Source organism: Osmerus mordax, chromosome 5, assembly GCF_038355195.1.
Source record: "Osmerus mordax isolate fOsmMor3 chromosome 5, fOsmMor3.pri, whole genome shotgun sequence".
In the NCBI taxonomy this organism is placed as follows: Eukaryota; Metazoa; Chordata; class Actinopteri; order Osmeriformes; family Osmeridae; genus Osmerus; species Osmerus mordax.
Window position 1 is genome coordinate 14,381,659 of NC_090054.1, and position 17,474 is coordinate 14,399,132.

Below are 17,474 nucleotides of genomic sequence, written 5' to 3' on the forward strand. Positions count from 1 at the left end.
GGTGGTCATTGCCCTGGGCTCTGCCAGGGGTGTGGGGTGGATAGTCAGTAACAGTGTCACTCTGGACAGATCTGGGAGCTCTCTGCCAAAGGCTGAATGGGGCACATGCCCCATTGTTTTATGTCAGCATTTCTGTGCCTAGAAAAGGGGGGGAGGGTTCTAGGAAGAGGTCACCAAGACCACTCCAAATGCCCTGCTTGTGACAGGTCTGCTCTGTTTAAATCATTTGTATGTATTGAAAAATAAATGTAAGTATTTGCCAGAAGAAATGATCACACATGTTTCTTATATCAACACAATCATGCACATTACTTCATAGAGCTGAGGCGAAATGACTGGTTCATCAGTACACAGAAAACCCTTAAAAACGGTTAGAAACTCAATTGTAAAATGTGACATGCTTTAATAATGGCATCCCTCCCTAGGTAAGCTCAATCTACATGCAGTGAAAATGCACCTTACATCTTTACAGTTATCATTCTGCCGCAAGGCCTGTCCCGGTTCTCCTATAGGTCCAATTTAATTGATAGGTACAGTGGGAGGGAGCATGTGTCTCCCTGAAGAAGGAAGTTGGACAAGAATGGAATATTGCACAAACCAATTTACTGCATTAACTGACAAAGTACTCACTGTTACATCACATAAATCATAAAAGGGGAAAACTTTCTGTCAAAGTGTTTATGACCAACAATATCAGTGAACACAAACACACATGTACATGTGTACACACACATGCAAAACCTAAAAAGGGTACCATCAACACAATGTCCACGATTAATGTGGTAGTTTATGCTGAACAATTATTGTGGCATAAACGAATGATCTAATTACAGGGACATCGCAAAGTCAGCATTGCAGACAAACTGACAGGCCAGCAAACAAGCAATCCTCTAAGATTTAAAGTCTAGATATAGCGGTATGGATATTGCCATTATTACTGATCTCTATCCCCCAACTGCCCATAAAGCTGCTTTCAATCTGCCATAACCTGTTATGGCAGATTGTGCTTTTGCAGTGGATCGAAAACAATGGATCTGGTACACTTATCCTCCATATTCATTTGTTACGAGGAGTTGTGAATCCTAAAGTTGGGTGAGATCAAAGAACTGGCAGATGTGGCGATGGAAGCTTTACGTTGATCCTGCTGGGCAGGTTTGCTGTCTGCTCCAGAGGAGAGCAGTTCCTTGTGTATTTAGAGAGTGATAAAACTAAGAGGGATGGATGGGGATAGATTGCCTTGAGATATGTTTGACTTCATGTACAGTCTTTCTTATCAAGATGTGCTAACCAGGTGAAGATGTCTGGAACCAGTGTTATGGTGTGTTACGACCGCAAAACAAAGTATGTTTGGAGTGCTTTGAAAGGTGACATTTGGCGACTTGTAACATATAGTCATGGACAGAAAATAGCATGCGCTGCAGGAGTGACAAAGTGATTCTGACAAGCAGCAAAATCATTGTACATTTGACAGGGAAAAACACATTACAGTAGAAATATTGCTTGGAGTGAGGAGGGCATGGGGACCACAAAAACAACTTTCCATCATTTTCAGGACAATATCTCACATCCCACTGCTACCATTTTGCCAATATCCTACCTTGAATAAATACCCACAGTGTATACTGTATCTCACACAACTTTTCTGGAGTCTGGTCAAAGCTCTGCCCCAGAGAAAATGAAAAGAAGGGAATTGCTGTATAGTTTTCTTACAGTCCAGCAGAAACCTGTTTGTCTGGCACCAGACAAAATAAAAATGATAACATAAAGAAAATTGAATAGACAGCACTGGTAGAAAGTGGCTGTAGAAGTTAAGGGTTTCTGTTTTATTGCTGACAACAATCGGAGAAAATTACCTCATTATATTCATCCCTACCAAGAATGCTGATTGCTATTCGCTTGAAATGGTTTGTTTCAACAATAGACAATATACAGTCATTATTATACCTGAATGAGAGAGACATGGCTGAATTTTCATGTTCCCTGGTGTTAAAGTAATGCTATATTTTTCAACATAATATGGAGACATCAACTAGCCTCCTAACAGAAAATTCCTCTGATTTCAATTGTATTACTGGATACAAATTAATGTTAATAGTAGCATGTCATCCACTGGTTTAGGGAAGCAATTTTGGCATTGTTTCACAGAAGACTGGGGTTACAGATGTTAATAAGGATTTTAATAAAATAACTGGGATGGAAATAAAATCCTCAAATTTCATACTTTAGAACATTATCGTATTTTCTAGGCTATAGTTACAGGGCTTGGCAATACAAATTATGTCAAGATAAGACATAATATGTTTGTGGATACATTCTGAATCAGTGGTTACTGTAAATGCTTCAATGCTCCATTCTGTCACTCTACCCCTTCACCCTGAGCCCAATCCTTCCAAAATATGGAAATCATCCTCTCCAACGAGCTCGGGAGCATCATTCTGCGTCATAAAGCCGATCTACACCAGAGGGATAGGACACCAAGATAACTTTTCTATTTAGAAGGAGCGCGTTCGAAGAGAGAGAAGGACATCGACACATTTACTTGAGGTGATGGAGAGAATCTTCTATTTTTTAAACCGCGGGAAAAGTGTCCTTCGTTCTCGAGGTTTACGCATCTTTGAAGTCCGCGACAGACATTGAAAAGTAAGTATACCAGCTGACATCATTGATAAATAATGACTGCGACTCAATTGTCTTTTTGGAACCTTTTCTGGATTTCTTAGTCATCTTATCCTCTTTTCTGTACTGTGCGATGGTGGAGGAATAGATGGAGGAGATAGATCAGAATGTTTTTTTTGCCACTTAAAATATCTGATCAGTCGATCAGATAAACAGATCATTAGAATAAGATGTCAATTGTTGGCGTATTTTTTATGATAAACTAGATTTGATAAACTGTTTATTTTATTTGTAGCCTATGGATAGGAATGGGATTAGCTGGATGTGATTCTTTTGCAGGTCCCCATCGATGATATTAATTTAGATAAAATATAAAATTAGACAGTTGATCCACTTCATTATCTATAGCCTAGTATTTAAATTGTATTCCATTGTAATCCATTGTAAGTGATTCAATTGCTCCATTTTGGCTGTTCCTTGTATGGTGATATACATGAGTGGTCTGATGAATTTTCATACTCTGAAAATTATTTTCCAAACAATGATCTGTGTTTCCCTACTCCTGTCAGACCTTCACCCCCCCCCCCGCCCCCCCCACACACACACACATGATCTAGTTGTCCCCACCATGATCTTTGAGTTAAAAACAATAAACACCAAATCAGTGTGCATACTAAAATTCAAACTGTACTTATTTATTTAACTGTTTAGACAGACATTCAATGATCTCTTATACAACATTGTTTCTCAGAAGGAAAGGAACACATTTCCCACTTGGCTGCATACTTAATTAAAGAGTAATTTGTATCAACTCTTTATAATTCCTTTATAAATAAAGAGGTTCTTTTGACTCTCTTTTGAGTGGACATGTACTAACTACGCTCCTGGGGGCATCCTGCCTCATCAACTTCTATGCCTCAACATACAAAATAATACTATCCTTTGAGGTAATCACAGAAAACAAAAACGTCATAAAATATTATTGTTGTTGTTTTTGCAGAATTTGAGTTGTACCCCCACAAAATTGGAAAAAAAAATCAGTCAGTCAAATTGAACACTTGAAAGCAGCTGTATATTGGGAACTTGGTGAGACATGGGAGACTCCAACATGAGTCACTTGGCTGCAGTGTACGTGGCAGGGACGCAGGGCACAGTCCTGGGGAGCGAGCAGGACCCATTCCTGGATCAGTACGACCTGGACTACAACCTTTCTAATGACGAGTTGCCGGACACCACAAAGGGCCAGGCCTTCTTTGTGGCCACCATTGTCATCAGCGTGGTTCTCATCTGCATCATGATAGTCTGTGGTGTCGGGAACTTCCTCTTTATTTCCACGCTGGCACGTTATAAGAAGCTGCGAAACCTCACCAACCTGCTCATCGCCAACCTGGCCATTTCAGACTTCATCGTGGCGGTGGTGTGTTGCCCGTTCCTGGTGGAATACTACCTGGTCAAGCAGCTGTCCTGGGACCACGGTCTGGTGCTGTGTGCCTCTTTGAACTACCTGAGGACTGTGTCTCTGTATGTGTCTACCAATGCCCTGCTGGCCATCGCTGTGGACAGGTGGGTGCGTCCAAGCTGACTGCCATCTTATGTCAAGCGTGTGTGTCTGTGAGTGTGTTTGTGTGCGTGAGTGAGTGGGGGAATGAGAAAGTGTGTATCTGCATGGATGCAATTTTGAGCTGCTTTACGTAAACATGGGGTTCTCTTTTTTCTAGTGGCCATTGGATGTTCATACATTCTATTGTATTTTCTTTTGTCACAGCTATAGGCCTGAGGGAAGGTCAAAACAGTGACTGCAGGTACATTTGACCTGGTAGGGCTCTAGAGAAAAGGACTAACCTTTTTTTCAATAGAATTAGAATTACACAGACTGAAGCCCACAAAAGGAAAAAGTGAAATTATTTTTATTCATTGCAAATTTTACTTCAAAGCAGCTCCACAGGGAGGCTAATTCTCACCACAAGTGCTTCTGATGAAAGCCCAGCATCTAAAGTATATTGGTGTCTTCAGTGTAGGAACACTGTGTGTAAATGAGAGACAATGTTGTGTTGGGGTTATATGTGTTATACAGCTAGCTGCTGTAAGAACGTCCTTTCGGTGCATGGTGTCTTTCCTAGGTCAGGGACCATTCGCAGCTTCAGCACACAGTACACAAAGAACGTTTAGAAAAAAAACGATATTGAATGACAATATTGAATGATGAATTTAGTTGTTTCAGGTAATGTCATATTGGCTGTTATTGTTCATCCATTTTACACTTTAACTAGAAAGCCATCACAAGTAACTGTATCAATCTGAATTAGCCTACTCAGCAGAACAGTTTGAGAGATTACTCATCACAGGCTGACCTCCAGTTCCCTGCTGGCTTTGACATACCAGAATGTTTTAGGCTAAGTATTTCTTAGCTACAATTACCTATTTCGAAAAGGAGAGAAGGCTGTACTGACATGTATTTGTTTGATGACTGCTGTAAAGCTTTGAAACCCAGAACTTACCTTTCTTGGCAGTTCCTAAATAAAAGTGATACGATTTGGAAGCAGATAAAGAAGAAAGCAAGGCATCACAGGCATGCAGAATGGCTGGAGCAACCTCTGACTTTTCCATTCTCCCCTCATTAGGTACATGGCCATCGTGCACCCCCTCAGGCCACGCATGAACTACCAGACAGCCTACTGCGTGATCACAGGGGTGTGGATCATCCCCATCCTCATCTCCATCCCTTCTGCCTACTTCACCTCTGAGACCATGTACCCACACAGAAATGCCGACGCCCAGACCACACACAAGGTGTTCTGTGCCCAGATCTGGCCCGTGGACCAGCAGGCCTATTACCGCTCCTACTTCATGTTCGTCTTTGCCTTGGAGTTTGTTGGGCCCGTGGTGGTCATGGTCATGTGCTACGCCCGGATCTCACGGGATCTGTGGTTCAAGAGCGTTCCCGGCTTCCAGACGGAGCAGATCAGGAAGAGGCTACGCTGCCGCAGGAAGACGGTGATGGTGCTGATCGGGATCCTCACCGCCTACATCCTGTGCTGGGCGCCGTACTACAGCTTCACCATCCTGCGGGACTTCCACCCGACATTCATCTCCCGCCAGAAGAACTCGCTGGTGGCCTTCTACATCATCGAGTGCATCGCCATGAGCAACAGCATGATCAACACTTTCTGCTTTGTCAGCGTGAAGAACAACACGGTCAAGTACCTGAAGAGGATTGTGCTGCTGCGCTGGAGGTCCTCTTACACACCCAGCAAGACAGTGGAGGAGACTGATCCGAGAACCTTAAACATAACTGTAACTGAGGTGGTGGAGTGTATTCCTATGAATTGACGACCCAATTCAGTAAACATAAAACTGTTTATACTCAACAACTGTTTTACATTTTAGTTGATGTTGGTCTACTGGTAGAGACTGTGTACATTTTATTGTGGAGAGGAGTCTTGGGTGTATTTTATTTTGAGTATACCTTATTACTGTGGAAGACAGAAAGCTGATGTGAATTTCGAAAATGTGTGTTCAACTACACTGTCGGATACGGACGATAATCTAATGTACAGTGGGCCAATGTTGAACATGAATGTACAAAATGCATTTTTTATAGTGTTGTACTTTCATTCATGTTTTTCTTACAGAATTCATTATGTAATTTTTTCAACAACTGGATGTTTGTAATTGAATTCCGATCTCTCAGGTCAGACAGAATCTATGAAGATGTTGCATCACTACTCTATGTTCCTTTGACATGTTTTGATCAGTCTGAAAACACTTTGAGACTTACAAGAATCTTAAATCTTGGCATAATTTTGGCCTCTCCTGTTCTAACCTTCTTTTACACTCCACGTTACAATGCCAGTAATATTTTCTCTGATATTCTCACCTCATACCGCATGCAGGCACCAGAACTATAGGTATTTACTGTTACTATGCCTTTAAAAAGCAGTGACAGGATTTTCTCTGTCCTGTTTGTGTGCTTCTTTTTGATGCTTTCTCTTACAGATCAATAGAAGCAATGTGTCCTTGGTAGAATGTACATTCAGTGTGTTGCAATGTTCCTGTTGTTGTGATTTTTATGGAAATGTTTCTGTAGTACTTACATTTGCCTGCTTTTTGTTGCCTATTGCATGTTTAGTATGCTTAGTAAAACAACATATGACAGAACAAAAGGACAGATAAATTATTTTTCCTTCCTGCTCTTGGTAAGAGCTTTTGGTTGAGCAAGCAGTACGAGCTTGTGTTATTGAGAGAACTGTAAAAGCTTTGTTTTTGTTGATTGTTTATTTGTATTTGTAGACCCTGGTCCCACCTAGATGTCGGTGGAGTAGGGCTAGGTAAGACACCCTGGGGTTTACATACAACCCTAGGTAACTCATTGTTAAATACACTAGGTTAGAAACTAGCGGCTGTCACCCTGTGTATTGTAGCAGTGAGGTAAGTTGTAGAATAGGTTGTGTCAGGCAGGAGTAGAAGGGTAGGGAAGCTCAGGGTCTTTTTGTATTATTTCTTTGATTTGACAGACCGCTGGCACTGCCCTACTCCTAACCCTTTGCCTGTTGTCCTCCCTCCCTATGAGTATATGTATGTGCATCTGTGTACTTATTAAAACCTGTGTGCACGGCATTTTGGTGTGGCAAACAATTATTGGCACTACCCTCCTGTTCCCTTCACCACTGTGAGGCCTTGGGCAGTTGCGTGCTCCTCCTCTTCCGAGCCATTGGAGGGGGCGTAACAGTGACACACCCGGGTAAGTTAACTCCCCAGCTGACACCCAGCATTGTAGCAACATTGCCAGTAGGTTGCTGCAACATTGTGAATCGGCTGGTAGGTTAACCTACCCAGTTAAGTTGCATAACTTGCTTTCTGGAATACCCCCCTGATCGAAGGCATGAATATGCACCAATCCGACCTTCATTTGACTGTACTGAATGCTCATGTGCTTATCCTCTGAAGCACACCTGATTTTTCTTAACCCTCGTGCTGCCTTCGGGTCACATGACCCAAAGGTTCATAACGAACCATCGTTGTGTTTACCCAATTTTACCCAATACAAAAACAAATAAAAATAATTTTCTTTTGACCTTTGCAATGTGAGGGGTCTGAGACAGCCTAGCTGTTAAAATAAAATGCTTCACTTTGTCTTTGTATGCGGTAAATCTGTCGCAATACGACGGTGGGTCACAATGACTGATGGGTCAGAATGACCCGAATATAACACAAGGGTTAATGGTTCAGTCGGGCAGCACAATAATGGGTTTATTTTCATTCCTTTTCATTTCATTCCAGCCACAATAGCCAGTTAATAACCCAGTGGACATCATCTTAGACTCAAATGGCACTTCAGATTAAAATAACCTTTTTGGCATAGAGTACAAAGAAAATGACTGTGCTTCTACAAGCTGTCAAAATGGGGTGCTAAAGGTATTCCTATCTGTAGAAAGCAATATTTTTGTTTTCGCAGTAATGCAACAAAACATAAGTTGTGTTTTATCCCACCCCCATATGGTATGGCTGGTGCCTGGACCGACATTCATTGGTTTTCTCAATTGAAACTCCTGCTTAATAGAATGCAATTACACTTGTTTATTTTCAGATCAGAGAGACTGACTGAAATGCAATTTGTTCAATATCTTTTAATAACAAAATGTGTTTCTTATCATGACATGACATGCATGTGCAGATCCTCACTAGAGAAATGTCTAGACACAACATCACCAAACGTACATCTGTTTTCTTACCTCATGAAGTCAACATAGACCCTTTGTCTGTGCTGGCCAGTACCATGGCCACTGAAGATCAATTGACAGTACTTGACATAAATCTGTGCCTCCTGTAGATGTGGGGAGTGCTGATTCTGTTCCCCTTTGGTGATCCTAATGAGGTTAAAGTGACACTGGCAGGTCGGCACTGCAACAGTAGACAGATTAGCTCTGAAAGACTTATCTAGAAACTGCGCACACACAGACGCACACACACGTACACACACTTGGGTAATCAAATAAATGAATCTTCAGCTGGGTGTGCAGAAAATAGACAAAGACATAACTGGTCCTGAATTACATAACAGACACACATCCCTAACTGTATTATACCCTTAACTTCTCCTCCTGAATAATTGCTATCAATATTATCATAATCATTTATTACCATAACCAGTATGGACCCATTTGATCAAGAGAGACTCTTAATGTTCTCCCCATCCTGTACCAGCTTTCACAGATCAATGTTGTTGCAGGTTATACTTAAATCTAGGCATTTTAACTGTTACTTTATCTGTACCATATCTCAATACTGCCCTGGCCTGACCAAGCCACATTCTCCTCCATTCTGAGAGTCACGGATGTTTAAGTGTCAATGAGATTTGGCATTCTAACAATTCATCAGTGTAGAAGCACATTTTGCACGTTGACCGCTAATGAGGCTTGTCATTCTTTATACTAATCTTCCTTGAGGCCTCCAGTCAGAGCCACGGCTGTTTTCTTTCCATTAGCATGCACTGTTTATTGGTGGTGTTTATTGCCCACATTAGTCTCTGCATTAACCCCTGTAAGCTCAGCTGTCAGTTAGCCAGGCTCTATGTTTTGTTCCTCACCATTTCCCTATGATACCGATTGCAAAAAACGCTAAAGAGATTTCCTGCTATCACTGAAGGATAAATTCACAACATTAACGTAAGATGACAATACCACTATGCGTATTCACACTCCACTAATCTGTTTATTGCTTTTGTTGATGTGTGAGCATTTATTGCTGGCCAGCGAAGTGCTGAGGGGTAAAAATGGTGACACTGGCAGAGCTGTGACACCAGATGTCAAAATAAATAAGTGCAGTCTCATTCTGGACATGCAGTAAATAAGCCCCAAGCTTTTAAATGTAGGACCTTAAGTCAGAGGAGGAGGGTTTCAGCGCTGCTTTGAACATCCGAGTCCACCGGCACAGTTGTCAGTTCTGACTGTGTTCTGCACTGGTCATCTTCGGTGGCACCGGCTGGGCTGTCTCTTGACCCGCCCGACCCGTCTGACTGTCTGCCTGTACAGCTACGAGAGCAGCATCAGCACTACGGGCCAATCTGGTTCACCATAAGAGGGTCGCCATGGCCCCAGGCTGTGATCAACTTGCATTAGATACATTCTCTGTATCTGTGTGTGGGTGAGTGTTTGTACTGTGTAGGTACAATAAGATGCATACATAGTATACTGTACATGTAGCGCCAACATTAATTGAATTAATATATCTCCCTTAATGTCATCAATCCAATTGGCACTTATTTGGTTTTGTATGCTTGATGTTTTGGCTACCCACAATGTTTGGGGCTATCACGTTGTTACGATCAGTGACCTATGCACTTTTGTAAAGCTCTCTCTTGGAAGTCGGTTTGGATAAAAGCGTCTGCTAAATGAATAAATATAAAGTAAATGTAATGTAAATCCCCATTTTATGGTACACAGTACTCCATAACACAACCACAATCCCTGTCTTGACGGCATGCTTCTGCTTTGTCAGTGCAGGCTCATCCCTTGGCAATTTGTAATTACACCATGCCTGCATCAAAGTAATTAATTAAAAGGTACTCAACCACAGAAGCACTATCTGTAAGAGAAATCCATATCTTCCTGTGTGGTTGAGTCTCATGTACATGTCAGACTCAACTAGCTCAAATGAACTGGAACTGTGATGAGAGAACAGATAATGATAGACAGAGTTACCCAACCACTTACCAACACACTTCATCTTCAAAATTAATTTCAATGCTGTCCAGTCTCTAATTAGGTCTCCTGACTATACCTGTGTTCTCTGTACTTAGGATCCAATGATCTTCTGATGTCCAAGAGGCTGCTGGTGATGGAGTCTCGACCAATGGGAGAATCAGTATTCTCTTGTGTGTAATCAAAATCATGAATTGTCTATTACTGTACGCACAGCTCAGGACACTGGTGGGAGTGTCAGAAATGTGAAATACTAAGTGTTTCTATGTGTACATAGGCAGATCCTTTAGATGTGTGCATAAACACCATAAGGTTTCATTAACACCCAAAATCTTTAATCCTATCTAATTACACACCTAAGAACCAGTGACTTATTGCAGGGCTTTTAAAGCTACACATAAGTGCCAGCTTTCTGAGCAGATAAGCTTTTAGTACACAGCTAGCTTACTTGTTGGTCGTTTATTACAGAGATGACTGTGAGCTTAAAAAGACAGCCTTGCTTTACTCAGAGTGCAACGATTGGCAACAGGTGAGATTGTATCTTTGGGGCCATGTTGATAGGAGTAATGGTTGTAGAACTGGTGATGTTAAGGTCACAGCTCAACAGTGCACCATTAATTAAATGTTAGTGTGCATCTGTTCCCTGGCCCTGAGCTTCCCTGCCAGCAGTACTTGTATTGTCTGCTGGTACATCACCCAGATCTGTTGCTACACTGAAGACAAAGAGAGTTTGTTCCTAATCCCTAAAATCAATGGTACTGCCTCTCATGTAAACCCATTTCTATTAGCACAGACCATTACCTACTCAAAAACTGTGCACCAGTGTTGTGTTAATGTAGACCATGCCTCACACTCAGAACAGCAGTCAAATCAGAATCTCTTGATAAGCTTTGGTTAATTATAGCTTGTTCTCTCCTTTTGCTGCCAATCAAAAGATCATTTCAGGCCACCATTACCCTTCAACTGTTACCTCCACAGTAAAGTTCCAACTGTGATTGCTGTCAAATGTGAGATTTCTCAGGGCTTAGGGGAGTAGACATCTATCAAACGGTGACCAGATTGAATTGACTAGTTGTCTGTGACAGCCTATCAGGGGACAGTTTAGGCCACAGAGGACCTGAGTAGAACACATGAACATGATGCCAGAACACATACCATGAAAGGTATGTGAAAGCTACATTTGAAAAGGATGAATGTACATTCAGTACGTGACGATTTCCACTTCAGGATTTGAAACAATCCTGACAGAAGCATAAACATACACTGGAGTTGCTTGGTTTAGTTTTGAATTAATTTAATCCGTTACTATATGATGAAATTAAATAATCATAAATAATGTTTACTGTTGCAGGCCGGGTGACACCCCTGCCCCCACCTGTCATATGCTAATTTAGTCTGACCATTATTGCTCTGATTTAACCCATAGAGTCAAATAACTGCAATTCCAGCATATTTGGTTAAAATTGATGCACTGTTCAGTTTACCCCTCTTCCATTAAACCTAGGGGAATCGGTTTGGTTGTTTGGCCAATATTAAAACCCCATACACCGTATAAGACTAACTGCATGTGTACAAGATGGGCCCAACAATCTTGTCTTCCAAATGGGAGACAAATCTAAATTGACAAGCCCATTAACAGTAGTTCGAACGTGGAAGAGGAGATGGATGGGATATCAAAGAGAGGAAGCCCATAGCGCTTTTCCAACAACATGCAGAACAACAACATTAATGAAATGAAGAACTGAGCGATGCATGTTTTCTGCTAACCCCTTGACCCAGGAGGAGTTAAGCAATGGAAATTGGCTTCAGAATGTGTTAATTTTTCTCTAATTCAATTTTGTTTGCACGAGCAGTACAATGAACAAATACCGTACCTCATTTGTTTGCATAGCAGCTAATGTCAAAGCATGTTTATCATTGGAGTTTTTTAAGGATTTAAATAATGCCTCAAAGAAATGCTGGTGTTTGTTATTCTGGTGCTTACATCTATTCATCTTTCATCTGTTCCATCCAAGAAAAGTGAATAAATAAACGAAAGTACAGATATAATGTGTTTTTTTTTACAACTAAACTGTTTTAGGATCTGCTACGCTAACTGCTTCTATGCTTTTCCAGGTTACTGCACTGAGCCAGTCCATCAGTTCCCCCAGCCTCATCCTGACTCTGACCAGGGCAGAGCAGGAACATAGGGTCCTGGAGGAGCCTGTTGTCTGAGCTGACGTTACTTTCTGGTCTGCCGCGCCTCCGTTGTCAACACGCTAAATCAGGAAATGGCTTCTGTTGCTCCCCGAGGACATACAGAGAAGCCCTTCTCCTGGTGTCAGCCCTGTGGAAGCCGCCCTGGGAGGGAGCTGAGAGTTCCTGATGCCTCCAGAGAAGTTACAGTGGAAGACATGCCATTCCAGTGGGGTTTTTACACTTTTCACAACAAACATCACATGAAAACAGCTGGAGAGTGCATCGCGCATCAGGGGGTTTAAAAATATACTTTTCGGGCGTCACAATGTTTGACTTGTCTTTATTTAGAAATACAAATTCATCTTTCGTTTTCTGTTTTCTTTACCAAGGGAAATAGATCAGGGGGAATCATGTTTTTAAAATATGTTATGCTTTCAACTGAAGTCAAGTGGTTTGCTGTGGAAGCAACTATTGGGTGACACAATTGTTTTAGGCCTTCTGCTCTTTCCTATAGAACTCTACGTTTTCTCTAAAACCCCAAAGTAGTGCAACATTGATACAGTACATACTGTTGGGTCTCAGAGTTTGTGAAAATTAGATGCTCAGAGGCAATTACCATGCAACCAAATCTGAAGTCAAACAGTTTATTAATGATGCGGCTCTTGACATGAAAAGCAAACCTTAATCACAATTGAAAGAACAAATCCAATGACTCTTACAAATGGCAAAACTCAAAAGACCCAGTCTTTGCTGACCCTAGTCACCCATTGGTCAATTTCAGTTCAGGTTGTTTCCATCTAGTCGCAGACAATCTGCCAAGATGCAGTACCAATAGTTTTAAGAACCAATTTTTCCCTGCTGCTTTTGGCCTTTTTAATTTAATCACCTAATTTGAGTGAATTGTTTGTGTGTTGGTGTTGATTGTAGATGATGACTGTATTTATCTACTGGGGGCGGTGCAACAAATTGCCCTTCTGGGCTGATGAAGCTGACCTTGACCTTGACCAGGATAAAAAAGATTCTAAACATTGATGTTGCTTTGTAAGATAACAGAACATATATTAAAATGGCATTAAAATGGCATTATCCAAGGCTTAAGGTGTTTGTATCTAAGGTGATTTGTCAACAAAATGTGTACATTTTGTGTATATATCCAGAGATGATTATTAGAGTGCTCCATCGCTGGATGGGAGAGAGAACTCATACGTGCTCAGTGCACATTCTGATGCAAGAGCTCTGGGACTCACAATAAGGAAGACCACAATCAGGTCTGTTTCACCTCCATCAGAGACACAGACTCTCCACCTTCAAGAAAAGGCTTAAGACGCACTTGTTCTGGGAGTACAACGGTACTTAGGAATGATTTGCTGGACCTGATGCTAGTTTCCTCCAGGATCACAATGACTCTTATTGAGAGACTTGTTTCTCTTGTTGGTTAGTTGTAACTGATTTAAAATACTTGTACTCGCTGTGAAATATTTTACTGTTGATTGCTTTTCTACAGGTACACTCTTGCACTTTTTGAGGTTCATGTTGTTCAATTGTAACTTGTTTAACTACATGCTCTTATGGTTCTTCCCTTTGGCACTTATTTGTTTTTTTCACAATGTATGCTCATGTTTTGGCTACCCGCAATGTTTTGGGCTATCTCGTTGTTATTATTAGTGACCTATGCACCTTTGTAAAGCTCTCTCTTGGAAGTCGCTTTGGATAAAAGCATCTGCTAAATGAATAAATGTAAATGTTTCACAGTTAGAGACTTTTTTTCTCAGAACATCTGGGGAAATTCAATAATTTTTCTGCTCAATAACTACTCAAAGGTAAACTCAGAGCCAGTGAATGGTCAGCTGTTATGTGATGCAAAACAAACCGGATTATGTGAGTGCAATGAATCTCCAGTATTTATTCCTCCAACTACACAACGTTGACCGACGGGATTTTCCATCCGTGGCATCAGTATGTGAAATACTGTGGTAGCATCACCTTGACCCCTAGGTAAGGGAACACACATTGCTGAACCCAAGCACAGAAACCACCATTAAATGAATGAAAAAAGACATACTCAACAAGGGCACTGCCTGAGGTTAAATGTTTGTTTTGGATTTGACCATCTTGGTGTGAATTGCAACCAGCTCCCTTTGAGCTGTTAGGATATGCCAAGACCAATAAATGAAGGTTTACACCATGGAAAGGTCAGCCAGGTACAGGCTAATAAAGCACAGTCAACCGCTGCCAATGCCCATGACTGGGTTAACAACAGACCTTCAGTTAGAACCTCGGTGTCATTTGATTGACACAAAGCAGCAGCTATGCATCATCCCAACCTAGTTATCCCTTATCCTTCTGGACTCAGGCACACATGAACTATTTAATATACCCTCTGGTCTCTTGTAAACGGTTGGATAGCGACCTGTGATTCTTAACATCTTTATTTTTCAATTTAGCGCTTTTGTGGAAATCTATTTATGCCTGACATTTGCTTTTCACTTTCGTCCATGTGTCGTGCTCTCTCCCATCCGTTACAAAAGACTAAAATTTGCAGCCGTTGCACAAGATTGCCTGCCTAACCGTATATGCCCAATTCATTTATGCACCTGCGGGTGGATTTCTTTTTGGACTGTGCATGCCTTTTGCTTGTGCTCCATTAGTGTCTGTGTCACCAGCGGTCAGCTAACAGCTGTTGCCCTGGCATCACAAGGTCTCCTCCCTGAGGCTTGTAACGTTTGGACGTAACCTCTTATCGTGGCACAGTAGCCAGGCGATGGAATGAGAACACCCTCTAAAACTGGGGAGACGTCCCTGGTCGCTTTATTTCTCAGCCAGGTCTCTTATGGTAACTCCGATTGACACGAAGGCACTTAACAGAAGATCTGGAAAGATTTTTAAATACATTAAAATAAAAGGACTAAAAGAACACAGAACCCCTTGCAAAAGAGTCATCCATTAGTGGCCACATTACACCTCAGCAGGAAGAATGCCAGATGTATAACCACAGCTTGGAACAAAGGCTGCATGCACTAGACCAGATCAAGAACATGTTATGATATTGTTGCTGATGTCTGCATACATCTTACAAGTCATGTAAAGATGAATCTCATCTGATTGTGCACATTCACACTTCCTAAATTGAGCTGAATCACAGTCTAAATAGGATTGATGAACACTATTTCTTTTGAAGCTTGATAAGGGTCCAGCATCTTCTCTGGTGCGTTACCTGGCATGATGTAATTACATCACTCAGAGTAACTGATGAGACACATTTGCTGAGGGACAATGTTGTTTATGATATAGAGAAGAAAGTACCAGTGAGGATGGGATAGAGAAAGAGAGAGAGACAGAGAGAGAGACAGAGAGAGAGAGAGAGAGAGAGAGAGAGAGAGAGAGAGAGAGAGAGAGAGAGAGAGAGAGAGAGAGAGATAGAGAGCAATGTTATGGGATTATAGAGCATGGAACTTTATTAAATATGTGAAGGCTGTCTCTCAGCATCACTCATCTGAAAACCGATTAGTCCTCTATTAATCACCATATACAGGACCATGCTGGGGGCTTTGTGCTATTCATATAAACATAACAAAACATACAGCATGCACTTAAACACACACACATTCTCTCTCAGACACACATTCTTTCAGGCCATGTTGCACAGAAACAAGAGTCTCTGGCTAGGGCATCTTTGATGCTGAGTGGGTGCGAAATGTGGAAACTGACATATTTTCATACTCAGTCCAGCCCCACTCCCCACCCTTCCCCTCCATTATAACTTTAGAATGTAGTCTAGACTGAAAACTTCCTGGATGTTGCTACATCTCTTTCTTTCTTAGTTTTTCTGTGTCCCTTTTTGCCATTGTTTCACTACCTCTTTCTTTTTAGTCTGTTTCTCTCTGTTGTACCACTTTTACTCTTTCTCTCTCTCTCTGTCTCTCTCTCTCCCTCTCTCATTTTGAGAAAGAAAAGTGTAAGATGAAACAATGAAAAGACAGGGAGAGAGTCCTGTGTGAGTTCCAGTCCTGTCTCTCTTTGGCCTGGCTCCCTGCACCACCTGCTTCTGGTTTTGATCACCCATCTGTTGTCCATGTGTGATTACCTTGCCCTGTATATATATGTCTGATCCTTATTTCAGTCCTTGTTGCTTTGTTGTCATACCTGTGAGTATTTCTTCCTGTTTTTTCCAGTTTTTTCCAAAACTCAAATTTGAAAGATGTTGGTGTCTTGCACACTCCCTTTATAAGGAAGTCGGTGAGATTGGTTCCACCCAGTGGAGTGTAAAAATGTAATATTTGAAGTAATTTGTCTAATCCCAATAACCAATCATGTGCCTGGTGGTAGAATTGGGGGTTTGTCTGAAAATAAGTAACTGTGGAGAAATTAAGACAACCCAACTTCACCTTGGATGAGATGGAAGTTCACTGATCAAGAGATACAAACTTTGAGTCATGGAGATGCTCAGCATCTGCCAGGGATTTCTACGTCTAGTAACTGTAAGGGAATATTTATCATTGGCTGTCAGTGCATCTTCGTCTGAAGTCTCCAGAACACCTGAGCAATTCAAAGTGATGTTGTGGGTCCAAAGAGCGGCAGTACAGTCTGCCCTCTGACTTCATCTGAATCAAGGACCCTAAGAGTTTAGGGGTTAGGTATGTGTTTCAAATGTCTTATTCATCCTGCCTGATGAAATACTGTTTACCCTAGGTGTAAGGAGACTACCTAGTTGATCTTTATAGACTAAATGTTTAAACAGTATATACAGTATATATCATTTTCCAAAAATCTGTGTGGAGCAATCCTTTGGGTGCACAAGGGGTTGCTGAATGTCCATGCACTACAGTGAAAAAATAGAATTTAGGAGTTTATCATGTATGCCTGAGGGTTTATGTTTTGGTATGCATATAGTCAATGGTTTGTGCCTACCTCATTATGCATACAATCAGGTGAGTGATTACTTGTAAAAACAGGACCATATGGGTGTATTGAGATGAGGTT

The 17,474-nt window shown here is 41.4% G+C and overlaps 1 protein-coding gene across 1 annotated transcript; it reads left to right on the top strand.

The window, feature by feature from the left end:
- The first annotated feature begins 3,709 nt into the window (after window positions 1–3,709).
- On the top strand, window positions 3,710–5,946 carry prokr1b (prokineticin receptor 1b). The gene is made up of 2 exons (XM_067236511.1): window positions 3,710–4,179; window positions 5,238–5,946. Exons 1-2 carry the CDS (start codon window positions 3,710–3,712, stop codon window positions 5,944–5,946), a joined length of 1,179 nt encoding a protein of 392 aa, XP_067092612.1.
- The last annotated feature ends 11,528 nt before the right edge of the window (window positions 5,947–17,474 follow it).

Bases quoted from the DNA above. Each gene is read 5' to 3' on its own strand.
- prokr1b (XM_067236511.1), top strand. From the start codon at position 3,710: ATGGGAGACTCCAACATGAGTCACTTGGCTGCAGTGTACGTGGCAGGG. The intron at 4,180-5,237 runs GTGGGTGCGTCC...TCCCCTCATTAG, and splicing joins CTGGCCATCGCTGTGGACAG to GTACATGGCCATCGTGCACC.